The sequence below is a fragment of the Patiria miniata genome, unplaced genomic scaffold (assembly GCF_015706575.1).
Source record: "Patiria miniata isolate m_02_andy unplaced genomic scaffold, ASM1570657v1 HiC_scaffold_22, whole genome shotgun sequence".
Lineage (NCBI taxonomy): Eukaryota > Metazoa > Echinodermata > Asteroidea > Valvatida > Asterinidae > Patiria > Patiria miniata.
The window spans coordinates 5,051,312-5,074,882 of NW_024037061.1; the positions used below are offsets into that span (position 1 = coordinate 5,051,312).

The 23,571-nt window shown below is 40.9% G+C and overlaps 1 protein-coding gene across 2 annotated transcripts; it reads right to left on the bottom strand.

Annotated features, from left to right (window-relative positions):
- Positions 1-4,000: 4,000 nt before the first annotated feature.
- Positions 4,001-21,923, bottom strand: LOC119730874 (betaine--homocysteine S-methyltransferase 1-like). 2 transcript variants are annotated; one of them, XM_038203938.1, is made up of 8 exons: positions 21,580-21,923; positions 19,064-19,123; positions 18,336-18,526; positions 17,938-18,132; positions 12,621-12,732; positions 7,185-7,378; positions 6,529-6,610; positions 4,001-5,630 (listed from the first exon to the last, which is right to left on the bottom strand). In XM_038203938.1, the coding sequence occupies exons 2-8, from the start codon at positions 19,092-19,094 to the stop codon at positions 5,341-5,343; spliced, it is 1,095 nt and encodes a 364-aa protein (XP_038059866.1). In that variant the 5' UTR covers positions 19,095-19,123; positions 21,580-21,923; the 3' UTR covers positions 4,001-5,340. The 2 variants fall into 2 exon arrangements, with proteins under 2 accessions (XP_038059866.1, XP_038059865.1); XM_038203937.1 differs by lacking the exon at positions 21,580-21,923 and adding an exon at positions 20,216-20,442.
- Between the last annotated feature and the right edge of the window lie 1,648 nt (positions 21,924-23,571).

The following is a 23,571-nucleotide window of genomic DNA, read 5'->3' on the forward strand; positions in this document are numbered from 1 at the left end:
AGAACCCTGTTTCTTTACAACTGACATTGCCGGGGGTTAGGTATCGTGGATATACGTATTTCAAGCATCAAATCTTCAGCAAGATGTCAACAAAGACTGGCGCCGCATGAAATTGCTCTTTACCCCCAAATTCCTTCTTATGGTATTCAGACAAAGGTATATGTTGATGTGGACGTTCGTTTTCTATTTTTTCGATGATATTTTTCCCAATACAATTTTCGGGGCCTAAATCAGCGCTTTCTTTCGAACGTTACCTTTAAGGCGCACACGATAAATATGAGCATGATGACGCGCGTAGCTTAAATGTGTGAAGACACCACGAGAAGCAGCGCCTCAAAGACAGCTGAGATAGGCCTATATCAGCCAAACCGATGTGTTGAATTCATTGCAAACGTAAGCACGCTAGTAGAGTGACAACGCACGAGTCAGGCGACTATAGGGATTTTATTGGACATCGCAATTGCACTGGATTTCGCGTAATTTAAAACAAATTTCTCTGCCCAACGTTACTAGCAAATCAAATGTTTGTGATTGTTTTTGTTTCTGACCACCAACATAGTTCAAGCAGATATGTCTGGTGCCAGAGTTATCCCAGTTTTAGGCGTCAGTTTCGCATTTGTTGTGATGATTTGTTTCGATTTCTGCACCCCATCTTCGACTGTCGTAGACTGCCCGCAGTTGTGGATTCCTTGGGGCTCATCTTGCTACCGTCTCACCGGCCTGGCTGCGAGCTGGGACGAAGGCCAGGCTAGTTGCCGTGACATGGGTGCGGTGATGGCTGCTCCTCGTTCAGAAGAGGAGAATACATTCATTGCTAACACGGCAAAGAACGCAGGCAACACCCGATTGTGGGTTGGCTGCAAATTCATTGATAGAGCATGGAGGTGCGATGGGAAGCAAGTCGATCAGGTGTACACAAACTGGGGTCCGGGGGAACCAAGCATCAAGGATGGTGTCGAACTTCCTGATGACTACTGCGCCTATGTTGATACAACAGCCCCCGGACGCGGATGGAATGACGTACTGTGCACAGATCAACCGCAAGCTATGTGCGTTCTGCCATCACCACAAATAAATTCTGCCCACATTCAGAACCTAAGCTTTTCTCGAGACAACACTCAGCAGCAACTCAACTGGTGCCTCGTCGATCATGTCATCAGAGAACTCGTCACCAAGAGCGCCTCGAGATGCGCCTCTGCCTGCCTGAAGGAACCTGGATGTCGCTCCTTCAACATCAAGGGAACCGAACAAGAACAGAAACTGTGCCAGCTCAATGATGCAAATCGCGCCGATGAACCGGAGCAGTTTAAGGAGGTCAGCACTCGATGCGTTTATTACTCTGCCTAGCAATGCAACATTACAGCTGACAAATCTTTAAATCACTCTTCAAACTGTGGGCCTCATGTCAAAACATTGAGTAGAACATTAACATATGTACTTTCTGCGGACTCAAAGTATTATTCGTGTATTTTTCTGATGTGTTTTGAATATTCTTTGGAACATTAAGGTAGGCCTTTATGTGTTTCCTTCAGCTATCTTGCCTCATCTGTTTAGCTTGTTAAAAAACCCCTTAAGGACGGGGTGTAATGGGGACATTCCTCCACACATAGAGCAAGTGGCCCGCATGACTGCACAGCCTTTGTGTGGTAGCGGGACTGCACAAAAGCAGCAGCTGTGGAACGACCCACTAGCCGCGTGCCACGGCATACCACAGTTGGCAACTGCATTCCAATGAGGATTAGCGACCGCGGCCATGACCGCTTCCTGTACGCATGGGGTTAACCAAGTCCGTTTCCACAGAAGATACATAATGAATTGGTTTACCTCTTTTGAAATGTGTTGGTAGCTAAGGTGCCCTTACGAGAGAACTATTGTCATCACGTCAGCATGTAGATGGAAACAAAATCTTTGTAAAATTCCAAACGTGCCACTCTCAAAAACGGTCAATAATAAAAACACTCCCCAAAGATACGTTTCCTTCCTTGCAGTTAGTCGGTCGGTCGGTCGGTCGGACGGTCAGTCAACTTGTCGATCGCTTACCCTTACCTTTTGCCAGTCCAAGATGGCCATCCCATGTCCTCAGTGTACCCATCTCACTGACTGACAGACTGGCAACGGTGAGCCTATATAGCCGGCAGTGCTATCGTATAGTATACCCCGTAACGCCAATGTGGCTTATTCCGTAAATGTGGGGGCCAATGAATTTTGGTGTCCCTCTTTACAATGTGATATTTGTTGCCCCAATATTACCAGCAGTTAAATATATACAAATGATTTTATTTACACTCAAATTATAGTGTTTTTACCTAAATATCTGGTAATTATTACGTCCCGGCTTCTCAAAAATAATCCTTTCTTTTCAAATTTGCTAATATTAACATGGAATGCAATACTGCATACTGGATGGGTAAGAAAAACTTAATGTATTGGTGGGGTTTGGAGACATGCATAATAGAGTGCAGTTGTTCGTGGTTAGACGGAAGACAGGATAGGAGAAACTGTTGGCTGTTAGAAAGTACGGATATCCGGATTTGAAATGAAGTCCACTTCTGATTACATAGATTGGTGTAGGGATTCCTAAATGTATTTCATTAGCGCTCCCAATAAATCGGTATTGAAACAGTCTAAGCCCATTTAAGTTTATCCGACTATTCAAAGTTAGGACAAAATATCTGTTATCCGGAAAGTACAGATATTCGGACTTGAAATAATTGGTACCGTCCCTAAATACCCATTCATGATGGCATTTGTGATGGTACAAAAATCAGAACTACTACTGACATGTTTTCCCGGTTATTTAAAAACTGTGATCATAGACCGTTTATAATATTCAAATTCATCCAGCAACTTCGATTTAGTGATTCCAATGTTAAATTTTGTCTCTTGTCAGACATTTCAAATTTAGTTCAAGCAAATTCAAACGACGAGCACACGTTTTCGTCCACACCAAACCTTGTTATTCAGATATCAAACTCGTCTATAATTGATTTATATAAGACGGATTCGAAATCTGAATGCTGCCATTCGGCAACAACTTAGACGAATTTGGTGACTAAAGATAGTGACTAAAGTGGGTGACCAAACGTTGAAATTGAATGGTTGATGACTAAATTGGTTTAATTTAAGCGTGTAATTTTTGTTCTTTGGCAAAATTGAATGTTAGAGTTGGTGAATTTGAGTGAAAAAATTTTTTTAAATAGCCGGGGAAACCTATTTTTGTTTGAATGCGCACATACATTAGGCCAAACGGATTCGCGCGCATTAAACAACCAATACGAATTGGCCTAGACATTGTTACTGACAGCTTGTGGATGATGCTGGTTGGTTGTGATAACGCCCTCTCGTGGCGGCGGGTTATTGCGGTGGCGGATTATCGAGTGTAAACCATAACAACGTCTAGCTCCTAGACTGGGTCGGCTCCGGAACAGATTTCATCGAGGATGAGGTGAAGTGTTGCTGTGCGTGGAGTGTGAGGGCAATGTCATCGTCGTCAGCAATGACACCAAGTGTCGTGCGTGTGTCCCGTCCCGGTCGCCGCGTCCTTTATGTCCTGGGGTAGCATGGAAGAAACGGTGGTTAACACTTTGGTGTCAGTGGCCGGCTGTCTCGGAAGCTCTACTGATCCTCGGGTTTTACTCCCCTCAGCTCAGACGCCGTATCGTCCGGAGATTCGATCCCATGCTTTGTATGCTCATCCACCTTGGACTCTACTTTCTGCTTGTGGACGCACTTCCAACCACTTGTTCAGGAAAAAAAACAGGCACTTCTTAAAAAAAAGCCACTTTTTTATAAATTATTGGGCGGGGGGGGGGGGATGGTTAAGCGCTGGTGAAAAGAAGGCATTTGAATGGAAAAGGGCAGTCATTCCAAATATTTTTTTTTGGGGGGGGGTACTCAAATGACAATGGCGTGAAGGGGTAATCTGTTACGAAAGTACCCTCCTGCTCACAAACAAAAACCCAGCCAGTTAAACAAATAAACAATGCACATGAAATGCACATATCGTCTACAAAAAATTCAAGTCATCAGATTTATTAAAGAATCTAGTTGTACAAATCTAATTCCACTACTCTGGATCGTTTGATCTACAGAGTTTACATCAGTCCACTTTGTTTGACAGCTAATGAGGTTGTGTTTCCATATAATTGCCAGTGTCCCCATCGCGAGGAACTTCATGCAGAGTTTACGCTTTACGTCTGGTGTCAGCGTTATTTGAATTATGTCAGCATTAAAAGACTGAATCAAATCCGCACCCCCAAAATCAGAAAAGAATTTCAAACAACGGTAAAAATGTTGTTTCTCACTAAGCTCCGACACGTGCAGTTTTTTTTAACAAGGTCTGCTATAATTGATTTCATTTAAAACTACTCTGTAAAATTCAAACGATGTTTCCTGTTGATATTTACAACACTTTTTCAAGTCAAAATTCGTTAGCTATTTCTAAACGGTGTAATGAGGCTAGTCGAGGATTTTCCTATCTTTAACGGATGTTAATATTCTTGAAATGCAATGATTAAACATTCACAGCTAAAATCTCAAATACTGACGGGCAATGTACATTAATAACGAGATATTATAATAACGCAATTGTGTCGTCACTTTTTTTCGGTTTGGGGTGTATCTTTTTTTTTCTTTTTCTTTTTTTCTTTTTTTTTCGAAGAAAGATATGAACACTATTGCTTGGAGGACAGAAATATCTGCACTCCGGAATGTGTGAGATTTCATCAGTGCAAAGAAGATTCTTAAGTTTAACACCACCTTGTTTTCAGTGGTATTCATCTACGACATCGACATAGGTGCGGTTCCTATTTTCCCCAAAAGCTTTGTCCTCAGAAAATGTTCCTCGTTGGGTGACCCAAGTAAGATTGCCCCTTCAGCAATTAATACATTTTTTATTCAGGAAGTACTGTTACCCTTTGATCTCCAATCTAATAATGGTATTATCTCAAGGAAGCAAAAGATTAAATATCTTTTTTTTCAATCTGCATGTTTTAAAATCAGACGTTGTTTCTTTTTGTACCATCCTGTCCTTATATAAAAAAACCGTTAAAACAAAGTTGAAGACTTAACGATAATCCCAGACGCCATTAGAACAATTATACGTTGATGGTCGGTCATCGTATGCTTGGCATTTGCTAATAAAGAGTGAATGTACCTATTTCTGTACTGTTTGAAGTTTCAAACAGAAATAAATGTAATTTTTATCCTACTGTCTCTTCTAAAAATTATTGACTCTTTTAGTTTGAATGAAGAACCAAGGCCTGCTAAAAATAACCTGTTAGTCATCAAGGCATATGTTTTTCTATATTTCAGTTGTGTAAGTAGGTCAATGTTTGTTTATTACTCAACTTTGGTCAATCTGAGAGTATACTTAGTCTTGGATTCTTGCTCCAGCAAAGGCAACTTGTCGTCATGTCCAAGCAGCCAGTGTTTGTTCAGGTCTGCCGAGTAGCGGGAGGCCGGGGGCTTTCGGCCCAAACTCTCGGCCAGGCTCCGGGTCAGGTGAGCCGAGTTGCCGCAACACAGACCCACGTACTTGATGCCCAGCTCCTGCACTCGCTTGCCAAAGTCGTGGATGTCCTTACGGTTACACTGGATGCAGTCCAGATTCACAGGGAACAGCGGCTCACCTTGAAAAAGAAGGAAAAAATACCAATTCAAGGCTCTTGGCAGTACGCAAGGGATTCGAGAACATTTTAGATGGACACTGGGCATTAGTACTAAAACAAGAAGTCAATAGGCCATGGGGGCAATGTAACGAATAGAGGCGCGCTATCTAACTTGGGGCGGTCTAACTATAACACCGCCAATATTTGGGTACAAACACTAGCAAACTCTCGTAAATTCCAGCTGTTTCGTAAATTTACTGAACTTTATGTAAAAAGTGTAAAATCGTATTTTCGTTTAGCCGTGGCTAAACTTATACCCCCAAAACATTGGATTCGCAACGGTTTCAACCCCCAAAATGGCGTCAGTATTAGCGCCCCCTGTCATTTAAAAATGAACTGCTTAAAACCTCAGCAGAGTGCACCCATTAAAGCAAATACATTCCCAATGAGACCAGTGATAATCCCTATATTTCATTTTGTTTTAAATACTCAAAACTCTCACAGGTGTTCGGGCTGTACAAAAAAAAAGATGATCAACATGTCATCTTTCATGTTCCGTTCATTTTTTGGTTAGTTGACCAATGACTGTTTGAGATATTCTCTCCCAAGCCCTAAAAAAACGAATGATGTTTCCCAAACTGAAAAAGTTGCCATCTTGAAGAAGGATCCCTCGATAGCATGGCTCAATAACTTCACTTTCGGACACCATTGCATCCAAACTCATCAGAATTGGAAGCTGCTGGACCAGGCCAGTGGTGCAATGCCATATGTCCTCAATCCCCCAATTTCCTGCATGGCTCTCAAAATCCCTCTAATAGAATAATTTTGAACGTATAACTGGGGTGTTCCTTGCGCGATAATGGTTCTTCCCGACCTATTATAAATGGACATGAGTAATGCTTATAAGTGAGAATTTTACCTGTCAGAGGGTCCTTGGAAGAAATAAAGCTCGGTTCCTCGTTAGTTGTGCGGTACATAACGGGAACAGCGGCTAGGGGTGCCTGTGGTGTTAAAGAAATATACAAAAAAAGGTGTTTATCGTTTGAACGCATTCTTAATGCCTTTTTGGAACAGTTAAATACGTTTTTTTTTCACGATGAAGATGAGAGACGTTATAAAAGGATTGGGCTTAAGACAAGTCACTACAACGTTCAACGCTTTTTACAATAGTTTATAAACGCTGTAACACTTCGAGGGGAGGGGCGCATTAAAAAGGCACCGGTTAAAGACGAGTCACTCAAACCTGCAAACTTTCTTTTGCAAGAGATTTTTTTAAGCGTTATAATACTCTGAGGGGGAGGGACGCCTTAAAAGGTCTGGTTTAAATACGTATGGCAACGTTCAAGTACCAAAGCTTTCTTCTTATCTTACAACAATAAATGTAAATAGTGGCATTTACGCAATTTTATTGCAGAAAGAACCACAGATAACCAATACGGCTCATATCTATGAGATCGCTGTTATATTTATCCAGAACGACCCATGATAACCTATGTCAATTAACGCAGGCGCAGTTGGAATCCCATCATAAATAAATAAAAGAACAAAAACTCGGGTGCAGACTGCAGATCTCACTTTGCAGTCCTTGATGGCTTCTTCCAGAATTGGCAGCATGGTGGCCGGTCCCCGCGAGCAGTTCAGCCCCACCACGTCAGCCCCCGCCTCCGCTAGCTTGTTGAACGCGTCGACGATATCCACGTCGTCCACAGTAGCCGGCTTCCCGTTCACTTGGCAATGCACGGCCGACAATGTCACCACGCAGGGAATATCTGCGCGTAAAGCAAGACCATTTTAACTTTGGTATCTGCTCTAAATCAGATATAGTCTTGACTAGTAAAAAATGTCAAGTGGCCAACGATTTGGTATTTGACGTGCAATAAAGACAGTTGAATTGACACAAATAATGAAAGGTTTGCGGAAACACCATGTGCGAATAATTTCTCAACTAACAGAATAGTTCTGAAAAGAACCAGAGGTATAAATTCGACGTTAAAGAAAATACTTAAGTAGCAAAGCGAAATCGATGAAGTGTGAAGTTGCATCCTGTGTGGATGCCAAGTAGCTGTATATAGGAGACCATCAGTCTAAGGTGGTAGCTGAGGACCTAGGGCATAGGAGACCCATCAGTCTGGAGGAGTGGGAGCAAGATGTCGTAGAGGTGACATTTGATGTCTTGTGGAACTGTGTTGTGCTTGCGGATCTCGATGGTTTCCCGTATGCGAGTTGGGTGCCAGAACTGGATCGGTGCGAATGTTTGACAATGGCAGATTTGTCAAAATCCCTTCGCCGTCCATGTGCTCTGTGTTCCCTGAGCCTAGTGGGAAGGTTCCGACCGGTTTCGCCGATGTAGACTTTGCCACATTCACATGGAATGCGGTAGACTCCCGGCTTGGAAGAAGAGTCCTGTCTTTGCAAGGAACAAAACCATTAGGACAAAGGTCTCCTACAAACACAATACCTGATTCAATCCAGTGTTTGAGGATAATCGGATTACTATTACTGCGTATTAGACTGTTACCCCACTATTTCCGTGGGATCGAGTTGCAAGCTACTGAAGCTAGAGACACCGATATTTTGATCTTTGATTTCGAACCAGAACCGTGACAAATCTGTATATAACCTAGGTACATAACAACTTGATATATCCAACATTTTAACAATATCAGCAGGAAGGCTAAATTGAAATATTAACGGAACTCCTCCATACGGAGAAAGAACTTTCTTAGCTAGACATTTCCAGGATCCTTGAGTGTTGTCACACAATCTTTTAACCCACATAACCTTCAGTGCTTTAATTTGAGACTGAATATCAATCATACGCACCCCTCCTTCGTTATAGTCACCAATCATTGTGTCTCGTTTCACCTTTTCACACTTTGAATTCCAAACAAAATGATAGAGCATTCGTTTTACAGCTTTGATGACTGAGTCTGGTACATGCAACACACTATAATTATACATAATTTGAGAAACACCGAGTGTTTTAACGATTGTAATTCGACCAAAAATTGTAAAGTGTCTAGTTCTCCAAGCATTCAAGATTCTTTTTAACTTGGTAACCTTACTGTTTCAATTCAGCTCTCTCAACTTCTCTTGGTTTCTGCCGAAATACACACCTAAGCTTGGGACCACTGGCCATTTTATACCGGCAAGATCACAATTATTATTACCTTTGCCTAGCCATAGACCTTCTGTTTTATTGAGGTTAATCTCTAAACCGGCCACTTTTTTCAAAATTACCAACTTCATTTAGTACACCCATGATATAGTTTTTGTCGCTAACAAAGATGGTAGTTTCATGGGCGTATTGGGCGGTTTTAATTTCCGTAAGTTTTCCATCAAGATCTATCTAGATACCTTTGATGTTTTCGTTAGCTTTAATCTTCAGAGCCAACATTTCTGCAGCAATTATAAACAGTAATGCTGATAGAGGACAGCCTTGTCTGATGCATCTAGTAACATTGAAATAGTTTGACAACCAGCCATTTTGTGTGACACAACTCTCTATGTTATTGTACAAAACATCTGTCCACTTTAATAGAGACCGACCAAAGTTGAAAAACTCCAACGCTTTCTTAATGAAGTTAACCTCAATTGTGTCAAACGCTTTTCTGAAGTCTAAGAAAAGAATGGCTTCTTCAGTTCCTTTATCCAAGCGCATTTCAATAATGTCTTGAATCAGGCGAATGTTTTGTCCCGCAATTCGCAATTTTAAGTAACCACATTGGTCCTCGTTAAGTATACGAGGCAGGATCTTTTGAAGTCTTGTAGCTAGGGCACTTGTAAGAATTTTATGATCATAATTAAGGAGTGTTATTGGCCTCCAGTTGTCCAGATTATTTATCTCATCTTTCTTATGAATTAGAGAAATAATACCTCTTTTCTGTGTGGTGGAAAATTGCCCTTTCACGAAACCTTCATTTATGGAGTCGACCAACATGTTTTTTATGTCATGCCAAAAAGTGTTGTAAAACTCGACAGAAATCCCATCGGGCCCAGGAGCTTTGTTATTTTTTCATAGCGAATAGCGCATCTTCACATTCTTTAACAGTCAGTAAGCCTTCACAGCGACTCATGTCTTCCTCATTCAGTTTTTGATCACTCATGATGCCATTTAAATACTGATCAATGTTTTCATCAGGAATGTTTTTATGATGAATATAGCTCCGTATAATAGTTAAGAGTTTCTTTCATAATGGAGGCATGATGGTGAACAACTTTACCATTTGTTGCTTTTAGGGACACCACCACCTTTTTATTAGCCCTAAATTTTTCAAGGCCTATGACATATTTAGTGTTTTTTTTTCACCATCTCCAAACCATTTCACTCTGGAGCGAATGATGGCACCTTTTGTTTTGTAGGCAATTATTCGTTCTAGCTCAGCCTGTTTTTTTGCTGATTTCAAGCTTCAGTTTTTCGTTGTGGGAATTGTCCCATTTACCCTGCAAGTCAAGCAGCTCTTTGCTCAGTTTGTCAGTGCTGGTACTTTTTTCACTTGCCATGGTCCTTGAAAATCTGATAGAACTTTCCTTAACTTTCTTTTTGAACATTTCCCATGTGATTTGCTTTGTCTGAGAGTACACTTGTTCATCTGTCTTACACTGCTGAATTATGCTCTGTATGATATTTTTATACCGAGGATTGGTTACCAGCTCAGCATTGAATTTCCAGTACCTTGGACCTCTGGGATTATTCTGAGTGGTTATTTTTAGTGAAATAGCATTGTGGTCACTTTTAAATGCTGGACGTATGTCGCAGTTGACTGCACAATTCTGAATATTCTTTGTAGTTAACCAAAAATCAATCCTGGATGCAATATTCAGACTTAAATGTCTCCACGTAAATTGCTTTGTATCTGGATGCATTTTTCTCCAAATATCACAAAGATCGAATTTCGCAATAAGTTTCCACAATGCTTGGACCCTCTTATAATTGCTGCTCTTGGGTTTTACATCAACCATCGGGTTAAGTACACAGTTGAAATCACCTCCGATTATCAAGTTACCATTGTTAATTCTGTGCCTTTCAATCCACTTTGTAAGTGTTTTATAGAATTGTTCTTTGTACTGAGATACTGTGGTAGCGTAAACATTCACAATACAAAAGCTCTCCTCATTGATTTTACAATTTAAGAGATCTTTATACGACCATCCTCACTACCTTGGTGATTGATAACATCAATGTTGCACATCTTACTTAAAATACAGAGACTCCACGACTGTGGTTTGTACCATAGGCGTGAAAACAGCTACCTTGCCAATCGAGGCTGATAATTGTCTACATGTCTTGGCTAAGGAATGTTTCTTGCAACAAGGAAATATCTGCTTGTTGATATCTTATCCACTGAAACAGTTGCCTTCTCTTGTCCTTATTTCTCATACCTCTAACGTTGAGTGACATAATATGAAGTGTATGCATCACTGGGGTGAGTTACGAAACAAATTAAAACACATCGCAATTAATAACATGAATTTTCATCAGCAAAGTTAGAAATATAGTCACTATACTTAGTGTCTTAATGTGAGGCTCGATTGTGGCGACGTCGGCGTCTTTGTTCTGTTGGGTTGCTCTTGCTCTTTGTTTGGTTGGCTGGTACATTTGAAGTTATGTCACTGGGATGTGAAAGTTCTCGTGTCATTTGCCCGTCGGTCATGACTGTCTTGTTAGTATCCATGATGTTGTCGTCATCGGATACATGTAGGCCTGGGTCGTTGTTGTCTGGCACTGACTGGCTGGAACTGATACGAGTGCGTTTTGAGCGACGTACACAGTTTGGGATCTTAGACTGCTGTGTAGTCGGCTGTGGGTCTTCGGGGTGGAAGGCGGTGTGTCCTCTTGGGGTGACCTTTCTCGTTGGGCACGCTCTGTTGCACCCGAATGTTGGCTATTCTGTGTAGGTTGATAATAGGTATCTTGTACAGGTTGGGATGATGAGACACCATTGAAATTGGGACAATCCCGACTGATATGTCCAGATAGACGACAGGTAGTGCATTTTACGTCATTAGGACAGGCTGATCTATAGTGACCTTGATCCAGACATCTCGAGCAGTTGGGAGTACTGTCGTCGATTTGCCCATAGTGGAATAATCTGGCTGTGAAGGAGCCAGCCATCACTTTACGGGGTAGCAACTTCGGCGGAACCTCAATGTATGCAACTCGCTCACCGTTATCGCATCTTGTCAGCTTACCGTTAACTCGCAACTTCTGTCGGACGATTGGACCCGTGAGCTTGCATTTGAGCTTTTCAAGAGTTTCTCGTATTAGGTTGTCATCAGCTGAAAGCGGTACATCTCTGATGGTAACTTTGAGCTGGTTGTCAGAATAACCACGTAGAAAAGGGTTCTTGTCGAAAATGGGGACAGTATTCCCCCTCAGTTTCAGACCGTGGGTGATCAAAATGATGCGATCGGCCCGATCTTCAAGGTACACCCTCCACAAGCCTCCAATTCGCTGGATTCCTCCAATCTGATTGGGGTCCATGTCGACGGAGATAGCAAGGTAGACTTCTTCACCAGTGAGTGGCTTGGCGTCTTGAGGTATTGCGTCACAATGTCGGAAAAAGACTGGCTTACAATCTCCCACCTCCAGCGGATTTGATGCTGTGACGTCAGCGTATGTAGACTTCTTGGCGGCCATTTTCCCTTGTCAGTTTGTTTCAAAATTTGTTTCAAAAATTATGGAGTAAACAGTGTTGCCAAAGACCAAAATTGTCTTCAAGACAATCAATGTTGTTTCCCAAGTTAGATTTTGTCGAAAACTAGAGATATTTAATCAGCTTACGTGATATTTTCACCTCTGTTCTAGAGCACGTCGTGACTGGTCGTAACCAAGTGTACGGACTTGCGCCATGTACGTTATTCAAATCTTACTTGAATTGACACGCTTCCTATCTTTTTAACATAGTGTAGCTGAATTAACCTACTCAAATACTGCCCAAGCATGTACATTTTATCATACGCATGAGGGTATCCTGAATAACTTGTCAGCTCAATTTAAAACCAACGCACCTTTTGCAAATTCCTTGCACGCCTTCACAGCCATTAACGCTTCACCGAAGTGAGGAAAGGTTTCCGCCACAATGAAATCGGCTCCCGCTTCTACAGCCCATTCTATCTGTTCCTTAAAAGGAAATATAACAATTCAAAATTTTACACACAAAAAACACACACTCAGTCAATACTGTTTAGTCAGTTGCCGTGTCACGCGCACAGCCCTGACCTCAGTTTCTTGTCCCGGGGTCACGCACGCATGGTCCGAAAGCTTACACAAGATTTTGAGAGAGTGCATTCAATACGACAGAAAACACCAACAAACTACTCTCATGTACCACTATCGGCAAAGATGGCGAAGCAAGTAAAAAGTTGAAATCGTGTGCTTTATTTTGATACAAAATATAAATTTGATACAAAATATAACTGCCTTTGACAAAATTGAAGTGTTGTTACGGCGCGTCAAACAAAATTCGTACTTTTTTGCAACAAAAGCGAGGGCCGATTGTGTGTACATTCGATTCTTTAAAAAAAACCCGAAAGAAATGGCAAGTTTTAGTAGGTAGAGGATGGTGTACGCTTCATTTACATGTGAAACACGTGCAAGAGCCATTTATACTTTTTTTGTCGAAATCGCCGGTTGAAAATGAAGACTTCTGCGAGATTTCATTATTTGCAATCATATGTTTGCGTGTAAAAGTACGTAAGTACAATTACGTAGGCCTGTGAAAAGCACTCGTGAAAGTGCAATGAATGACTGATGAATATTAAGCAGGCTATCTCGTTCTCGACCAATCAGTGGGCGTATTAGGGTCACAAGGTCATACCGGTTATACAATGGTGGTGCTCTTTTCGCGTTATAAAAAGTGGTAGTTGTTGGGAACATTAGGGGCCATTCAGAATTGTCAATGTTTTAAAATTTCGATCTTTTTTCCAAATTGTGGGTCGGTTGGTCAACCTAAATAATTGAAAGACGAAATTCAATTCCATGGAAAAAGATAAAAAAAAAACAAAGAAAGATAGATCTTTTGACTTGCCTGAACTACGCGCAAGCGTTCCGATATCGCGATGCGTGTTTCTTTTCCAACTTCGTCCCCTGTATGTACTGTCAGTGGGGGAGGCGACTGGGGGGGGGGGGGGGGCGACAAGGTTTCATGGGGGGGAGCCCCCCCCCCCCCCCGGCTACGCCACTGCAGGTCATACAGTTAAAGTGTATGTAAAGTTGTATGAAAAGTCAAAGAAAAGTCACTCCCATGATCTATTTGACACCAAGTTTGTGTTAACTTGCCGGCCTAACGCCCTAAAAAATTATCCAGACATTTTATGTTCGTCTGTCGGTCTTATATGCTGTTATGTTTACTTTTAGGTACCTTCAATGGTACTATGTTTAATTAACCTGTTCATTTGTTTAATTAAACTAATAACGCACATATAGTTGCCAAATATGGCACTAACAAGTTTGAGGTCGGCAATTTCGTCTTTAAAAATCTGGGTACGTCGGGTTACCGTACACACAATTGTCCTGGAAACAACAGTACCAAAGTACAGAAAGTCGTACGCAAGAGCTCCCCAGCAAGTATCGCTGACGCCATTATGATTCCAACATTTCTCACTGTGTCACACAGTGAAATAACTAAACAGCGTCGTTGTATTGTGAACACATAAAAGCATTCAAGTCGCGTTCCTGCACACTTTATGCAAGTCGACATAGATATCCTTGAACCACTGCCCCTGCTTTGCATAACAAGTGCACATGAATGAACGATTCGACTTTTATTCAAGGAAATTTCTATGTACAGTCACCAGACTCTATTCAGTAAAGTCCCCGTCAAAACGAAAGTACACAATCCACGTGCATAACGCACGGCTACACCATCGTACAGTGGCAGGGACACCAACAAGTAACACAACAACTAAAAAAAAATAAAAAAATTGATAAATATTCTGATTGAATTTCGTTAAAAGATACTTGTTGGTGAGGTATCACATATTCCAGCAAATTGATAAAAATGTACAATATTACAATATGCAATTTTGAGGGAAATGGGCAAAATACTGCATAAATAATTTCACTTTATCATATTCATAATACACAAACCGACAATTTTCAAAAGATAAATACCCCAATTTAAACAAATCGGGTAACATACTCTGAACCCTCACAGGTGATCAAAATATACATCAAATGAAAGCTGAATTAATCCTCTTTACCTTTTTGGAATTTTTTTTTTTTTGGGGGGGGGGGGGGTTGACCTATGACTTTTAGGTGATTTTTCCCTCCAACGATGATCACCCCATCGCCATTTTGAAAAAAAAAAACAGATTCCTTCCACTCCATATCAATATAGATTCCATTCAAATGTTTTGTTCAGAAATCCAAATTCAGGAACATGGACCCTTCACTTCTACAAATACAGACCCTCAAGTGCAGGGGCCAAAATTCTTTATTAATACAGATAAACTAGTATACAAATCGTTATTTGGCCGGATTAGGTCGCGCCTATTCGGGCTGCCTCTCATATGTACTGCGATCGGGAAATCTCCAGCGTAATAAAGACTTGAAGAAACTTTATTTGATTTATTTGATTCAATTATTTTATTTTAAATCTTAAAACATAAAATAAAAGCTAAAAGTTGGACAGGCTGCCACGGATATGTAAAAGTAAAAAAAAAACAATTGTCATCAGACATTCATCCAAACCCCTGCCAATAAAACAGATTTAAAATTCCATTCATAAAAATTAAAGTACTATTGAAAAGTAAATTGTACAAATCATACGAGACGAGACATGACGAGACATGACGAGACGAGACAAGACGGGGGGAGATGAGACAAGACTCAGCCAAAAAATCATAGAGTGAAACATTGGACAAGCCAGACAGATACACAAATATAAAAACGAACTAATAAATAAATACTCTTACAACCCAACAAACAAACTAACAAACAAAACAAACAACCAGACTCAATAACGGGAATGAATAACGCGAATTTTCTGGGGCCCTTTTTACGGCCATCGTTCGCTAGCTTCGCGTTGCTTTCAGTTTGTAAGGACGAGAAATGCGCCCAGTTAGCTTCGCGTGACACGGCACTTGACTGTTTCATATTGTGGATGTGCACGGTTCTCGATGTACAAGCAATTAGCCATTGATGAAAACTCATAATTATAGGCCTAATTCGATCAGCAATAAATAACTGCCTTTTGTAATAATAAACTGCTTCAACCAGTTGTAAACATGTGTCAGACGTACATCATGTTCGGAGACAAAGGGGCAGGATTGACGTATTTTTTTTTTTTTTAATAAAACGCCCCTTAGATTACAACGTGAGCACAACGATTGCAGTATCCGTTAGGCCTAGCTTCCATCACCGGCCGGTTTAAATACAGGCCAGCCGATATAGCTCGGCCTGTTAGTTTAATCCTTTTCAAACCGGCCGAGCAGCCGGCAAGACTCTGGCAGAGACACCCACCCGCTATAAACGATCTATTGTTTCATGCTTAATCCGCTTAATCCTCCAAGTGCAACAAAAAGGCCTTAAAAGTTCCTGACTGCTATCAATTAACCTGCCACTTTCCTCGGGAGCCAGTTACATGTAAATCGTTATGGTGATTAATTCGGGTTTTCTGCTTTATTTTCAAACTCAGCTGATAAAAATGCGTAAAAAAGAAGTAATTCTTAAATTCAAAGAGTTTAAACGTCACACTGCCGTATGTATCTTTCGCCATTAAGTTTAGTTAAAGTCTAAAGTCTGGAAGCGTGTTTACACCATGTTTACACAATAGACACTAATCTGCTCAGAACCCTTTGTTCAACTCTGGAGGCTGGCAGGCTGCATATCAGTAGGTTGTTTGTTGAGTGACTTTGAAGTGTCGATGATCGAGATACTGGAGCAAGACCGGACTTGAACCGGCCGAGAGGGGCAAACATACCGGCAAAGGATCATTGCGGCCTCAAAGGGGCCGGCCTAGAGTAGCCGGTACTTAAACCGGCCGGTGATGGAAGCTAAGCCTTAAAACGCCCTTCAAACCCCAACCCTGCAACATAGGACCCTATTTATTTATTTTTTTGAGACCTGTGGTCAAGCTTTTAATCGCCAATCTCATCTGATCAGACATGAAAGGTTTCACAATGGCCCTGATGACAAGAAGCCATTTGTTTGTAAGACCTGTAGCAAAGCCTTTACCCGACAAACCCATCTAACCAAACATCAGAGTATTCACACTGGCCAGAGAGTATTCGTTTGGCGTGTTTGGAAGCCGAGTGATCAGTAAAACTTTCCTCAACCAAGTCATGTGAAGACACTTAAAGACATCCACATGACTGACAGAGCTATATTAAATTACTAGAGCGCTAACTCCTCATTCTTGCGCGTGGAGACGCCTTGAAGCCGTCCTTGGCGCAGACATTTTGACTTGATGTTCTATTTGTAGAGCATAATGAAATGAGATGGATTGAATTTTGAAAGTGTACTTTAGATGCAACGCACAAATAGCGCATACGCAAACAACTTAAGTACGTCATTGGTTTTAAAAAAGCAGTCCTGCAGTGGACATGCGCACACTCGTTGCGCTGTTTGCGTAGAGTAAAATGTCACGCTCATTTGCTGATCGTGCGTTTCGGTTTTGGGCCCTAACTAGGGCCCTAGTTACGTACAACTTGATGTCAACAAATCAAATTGTTATTGATAACCTACTAATGCATAAGCACAACACTTTTTTGGGGTTCAAGTCTCACTCGATAAGCTTGTGGTTAAAGGTAGAGTATATCATTTGCAGCTATCCAAAAGGTTATTGACGAAATGATTGAAGAAAGGCATTCTTGGTTTAAAGATAGTAATGGCACTTAACTCCATGTGAAATTATTCTTTCTGGCCTGCTGTCATTTTGAAGAAAACACTAGAAGAAGGTCCTTTCCAAAGATGCGTCTAAAGACACATTTTTTGGAAATTTATTCGGCGAAGCCGTGAATAGGTCGCGCAAGCGTTGACAAGACGCACACGCGTGCGCTTGCTAAACTTCGTCGGTTCAGTAGCTGCAATCGGCTGGATGAGAACGTGTCCCGGATGCTGATTCCGTGCGCAATTCAAAACATGACTCGGCAACTTTTGAATTGAAATCGAGATCCTAGAATATTGTTTTCTCGGAAAACGCAGCATTCACTGAGCTAAAACTTCATCAGATTATGCACCCTTCTTTAGTTTTTGAGCATTTGTGTTGCTTCGAACGAGACAAATGCACAAATGACAATAAAAGATGTTTGAGTTGGTGGAATGGAACAGATACTGTCAATTTAGATGTACGAAAAATATATCTGTGATTTACTTCATACGTACTTTAAAGATCTGCCAAATTTTCTCTCGATAATTGGGCACGCTGTCCAGAAAGATGTTGGTGTTGCTGATGTTACCTGCCATCAGAGTACCAGTTTGGTCAGCCACCTCACGTGCCATGCGCAGTGCGTGCTTGTTGATTCGCTCCAGATCATCCTCTCGACCAATCAGTGCCATCTTTTCGCGATGTGCGTAATACTGAAAAAAAAATATGTGTTGCGGTGAGCGGTTTGTTAACAATGTTACATTTTCAAACCCGCGGTAACAACTGAAACTGGATGGTGGATAGTGGTGGATATTGTTAAAGGAATTGTGGTCAACGTTTTCTTCAGTTCGGTCGCCAAACCCCCCCCCCCCAAAAAAAAAAAAAACAAAACAAACAAACAAACAAACAAACAAACCGTAAATGCCAGCACGACGTCACTTCCGGCGTGGACGAATTCCTCATACTGCTGCCGGACTAATTCCGGATGTTCGAGGACTACTTCCGGTACAAATGACCCCGCTGTCAAATAGCCACGTCGCTCGAACACGAAGAGATATCCTTCCGCGCAGATAACCGTCTCACCATCGTGAAGGCGTTCCATTAAACCTTTACGTAGAGGTATTAATACAATGTAAGGCAGCTTCTGAGATACAGACCAGTACACTAATCAATGCAGATTCATGCACGGACGCACATGAGTACGCAGTGAGGCGAAGTAAAATTGCCTTGTGTACAATGTACAGGGGTTTCGGAGCTACAACCGATTTTGCCTCGTTCGCATCGAATCTAGTCCACAACAAAATCTTGGCGATGCCCATGCAGGTTTTCCGTCTATTTCATGAACCGCAAACAAATGGACTAAATTCGATAAAACCATGCAAATTCGGCTGAGTTCCGAAAGCCCTATACATTTTTACACAGGGCAATTTTACTTCCGCCTCACTGTTTGCCTGCGTGCGTGCGTGCATGAATCTGCATGTATTAGTGAACTGGTCTGTTTCGTTTATTGGCCATTTAAATCTAAAACTGACTGCAGAAGCAATGCCTATAGTTGATGAGCACACCTTTCAGGGCGGGCAGTCGTGATACATTTGGTCAAGTGTACTTTTTTGACCATAATTATAATTCCCTCAAAGTTCTTACCTTTAGGCCTACACTTTTTCTTCTGATCCATGTTGAAATGTTCACTCTGATCCTATGAATCTAGATCGAGATCAAATTGAAAAATATGAATTAGAGCAAACTGTAGATTCGTGCCAATAGCTTGGATTGACGTCAGTCCGTGCACCCAAAATTGTAAAATGTGCGAGTGAACGTCGGGTCGTGCGTGGTAATTATCACCAACCGACTGTGTGCTACATGTCATGTACATGTAAATGTACATGTATATTTTCAATACACATCACGAATGAGCACGGTTCAATAATAATATTTAAAAGATGCAAGGTCGAAAGTTAACAATGCAAAGGTACATGCATATCGAGTTGAAGCGTCTCATTGGAGCGCCGCCAATGGCAGAACAGAGAAATGCTTGTAGAATTTGATGCTGAGTACGCTGTGTCATTTTGAAATCACTCTATACCACTCATTTGAAGTACTTGGCACAATTTGCTCACTCGGTATCTGAAACTACATTTATTCAAGATCATGTCGTGAAAATATCCTTTCAAACTCGGAACATTTTGTGTAAGTACTTTTATGTTTGAAGTTCGACATGCTTGTTACAACCTAAATACGCGCATTCTCTATGGGTCTTCGTTCAAGCGAATCACAACACAGCTCTTTCGCGACGTGCCGTGTCCCATTGAACCTTGTTATGCAATTTGCTCACTCGGAATATGAAAGAATAGCTCACAAATATTCAAATTATATTTTAATAAAAGTTCAGTAGGAAAATTTTGTGTTAGTACTTTTTATTTTCAAAAGAACTTCAGCAGTTCAGCGTTTTAACTTTGGGAGCGGTACGCCACGGGGGAATTCCGTTACCATATTTGGTCAACTGGACTGTTTCCTTTTTTTTAAGGTTTTATTTTCAGAAAATAATACTGCCAACTATTTCTACATAAAGTTTAATTTAGATAATCTTGCATGCTCCACGATGTGAAACATTTTCAAAGTTGTTCATAGGCCTAGGGCCTGTTTTTTTGTTATCAGGCGTAGGCTAGGCCTAAGTTTGCGCGCTTCAGGTAATACTATCCTCCCTGAAGTATAATGGAATTATCATATGACGACATACGCACAACTGATGAATGGTAACGGTCATTGCAAACAATGAAACGGTCAACAAACACTCACATTTATTGGAAATTAATGCACTTTCTGTGTTGTCAATTTGTTCGCCGACTTTCCAAGAAGGCTGTGTAGGCCCTTTTTTACAAGTGCATTGTCTAGGAATATATGGATCGTTCAGATTTGTGTAAAAGAACATGGTTTTGTCTCGAATTTCCGTCTGTTTACATGCACAATCCAGCTACGTGCACACGTCGCGTTGATATCGATCGATCGCGCGCGTGATACGCGCGTTCTCCTGATTGGCTAAAAGTGCGTATCCATAGTGAGCGCTGTACAAATAAATAGCCCCCTCTGTCGGCTATCCAAACAATGAATGGGACGAACGACTCAATATGGTTTCACATTGCGAAGAAGCAAAGTGCAACATTGACATCAAGCATGATTCCTGGGCCACATACACAAATCGAACGTTAACACTAACAGGATGGATGATTCACAATGACAAGGAACAACTTCCACACAGCAAAATTAAGCAACGTACACCGTGCCCATTGCGAAGGTTCAACATTCATATTGTGAAGGTTCAATGGTCATATTGAAAAGGTTAAGGTTAAAGTGTCATTGCGATCCAGGGCCACTGCCATAACGATAGCCTCTTTTAAGGCAAATAAAGTCCGAGATCCACAGTTCTAAGAGCCACAGATCCTGACGTTGAATATTGTCAGGTCAGGGAACCAGATGGTCGACTGCCGTAACGATAGCCACTACATTTGTACATACTACTTACATTACATACTTATAGCAGGTGCGCATGCGCAGAGGAAGTGCCGGCACAACAATGGACACAAATGCAGGACACAGATACATATAAACTGATAAAGGAAAGAATGTTGCAACCTGATGCCATTTTTTTATTCATATGTCATCTCAATAAAGGTCAGTATTACAAAAATATTGAAAAGACATGAATCTGGGTGTGCTGGGACAAAGGAACACTTTTAAATTTGTTAGGAAACACATTGAAAAGTTTCCTGACTCTCCATGGCATAGGCTCTTTGAACACAACCATTAAAGAGCGAAGTGGCGGTCTGGAGTAAACTTTTCTAGGCCTTCATTCTTTCCAATATCCACACTGGAAAAACTGTTGCAACCTGACGCCAATTATTTTCTTCATAAAGCCTACAGTATTCATGTAGGCCTATCATCTCAATAAAGGTCACTCATTGCAAAAATGATGATATTGATAACACATGAATCTGGGACTGAGTGAGAAACATTTCCAATTTCGTTAGGAAATACAAGATTGTTCTGACTTTCCATAGACTTTGTATACAACCGCTCAATAGCTGAAGTGGCGTCAGGTTGCAACATTTGTTCCTAAACACTGCAATAAAAAAGCGCCTAAAATGTTCATGTGAAATGTTTACCAACGATTTTACTTGACATAAAGGAGGGTGGTTACGTAGTAGGAGTAGTCCCAAACCTTCGGAGTTATTTTGCAGCAAAGATGTGTCATGTGTGTGCACGTTTTCATGGATTCATCATGGTCAGGGACTAGCAAAAATAACCACCGTTCTTCAATCTTGTTGTCACTTTTCGACAAATTTGTCGACAAATCACACTGGCACAGCTCAGTGCCGTTACTCTTCAGAACATAGTTTAAGAAGGATTAGGGAACCACTCAATCAATATTAAAATATCGACTGAAAAAATGTGAGCATTGAAGTTCAACATTCACACATGGAGGCCGCCATCTTAAAACGCCAGACATAGCGCCCTCTGGAGACATGCACTGTCCAAGAGTTTGTCTACAGGAAAAAAAAAATCCGGCCCCGTCCATTCTTCAAGTTGAACAATGTTTCCCTTTTTTGAAGTGGACACATGATTGCCGTAGGAATATGATTGAAGTGGGTTTATTTCCTTCTTAAAAAAACGTGGGGACCTTGTTGCTAATTTCTTGTCAAACATGTTATTTTATCAGGGCTATATTTTGTATTTATTGTCTAAATATACCGTTCTCCCGCGTATTTGAAAAGAATCACAATCATAGTTTCGCAAAAATGTTCCGCGGTAGCTCCAACAGCGCCCTCTATTTCCGCTCCTCCTCATTTTTTTTTACCAAAGAGCACCACGGAATGGAAAATTGTACCCAGGCAAATGATCGAAAGCACCAAAGCAAATTATGGAGGACACCAATGTACATGAAGACACCAAAAAAAGCAAAATAGTACCCACCTTGTCTGTACAATCCGAGCTTGAAGAAAAATGAGAAAAAAAAGCCGCGTGGCCGCGTCAATTCCGGAACTTTGGTCTGACCAGAGACCGAATTTTTTTTGGGCCTTACTAAGCTCTTTTTACACAGCCTTCCTCCAAAAAATGCAAAACAGCAAAAATGAGTTGTTCGGATCACACAGTAGTGTGAGAAAACTCATAATTCCAACTTGAAAGAGTCGAATGAGCCTGGCGTTTTTACTGGTGTTTAATGCATCATTTTCTGCTGATAGCGCTTTTGTATAATTTCAGACAATATTTAACTGCAAAGCTGGACACCATACCAGAACAAGCTGACTAGTTTCCATCCCCGTTTTGTTTCCTGAAACTTGTAACCATAAAAATAAAAAAAAAAATCGATGTGTTTCCGTTTAAGGATAGCATTGCATATAAGAAATAGGATTTCCTGCAGCGCAGTGCTAGTGGGGGATTCATTTCATTTCCTGCTTTCTTGTAAGAATATAATTGTACAGAATAATGCGCACTCTAGAACTAGACTGTGTGCATGAGATACTAGTGTACTAAACTTCCTCCTGCATCGTCCATTGGGTTATATGTAGCTAGTCACACTAGCTCATAAAAATACTGAGAGAAAACTTCATTAGGCAGTACAGGGTGAGTAAAAAAAAAAAAAAAAAACAAATTGTGCCCCATATTTTTTTTTTTTTTTTTTACAAAATACTGCATGTAGCGCTTTCCAGATCGAGGATAGGAAAGCCCACCCAATTAATAAGCTTTCTTTTAGAATCATTCAAATCGCTCTTGTACTTTTTCAGATATGGCATTTTGAAAACAAAAACCGTTTGTCCACAGATCACAATACAGGTATAATTATATTTCAGCGAAGCAAAAAACATTAACATTATAAAAAAAAAAAAATCAGAACACTCTCAATAGGCCCTAACCATGATACCTGCATGGCACTTATCATAACATATTTAAAAACCTGCTGCTCCAATTGTTAAAATGACATGCTTTATAATGTCAAGAGAGTAAAGTCTCCATTTGCCCTGCCTTCTACTTGGCTGTCCCGGAGACTTATGGGATTATTCTAATATCACTTTCACGATATACAAATGGTTTCATTTTAACGGGAACTATATCGCGTCCTTAAAATATAATGTGAACCGCGGCCAAGGTAAAACAAA

What these genes read in the sequence shown, in the direction of transcription:
- LOC119730874 (XM_038203938.1), bottom strand. Translation starts at nt 19,094, where the DNA reads ATGGATCAGAAGAAAAAGTGTAGGCCTAAAG. An exon ending in AAATTTGGCAGATCTTTAAA is followed by an intron (nt 12,733 to 17,937) that starts GTACGTATGAAG and finishes TTTCCTTTTAAG; the next exon opens with GAACAGATAGAATGGGCTGT. An exon ending in GTGCAAGGAATTTGCAAAAG is followed by an intron (nt 7,379 to 12,620) that starts GTGCGTTGGTTT and finishes CTTTACGCGCAG; the next exon opens with ATATTCCCTGCGTGGTGACA.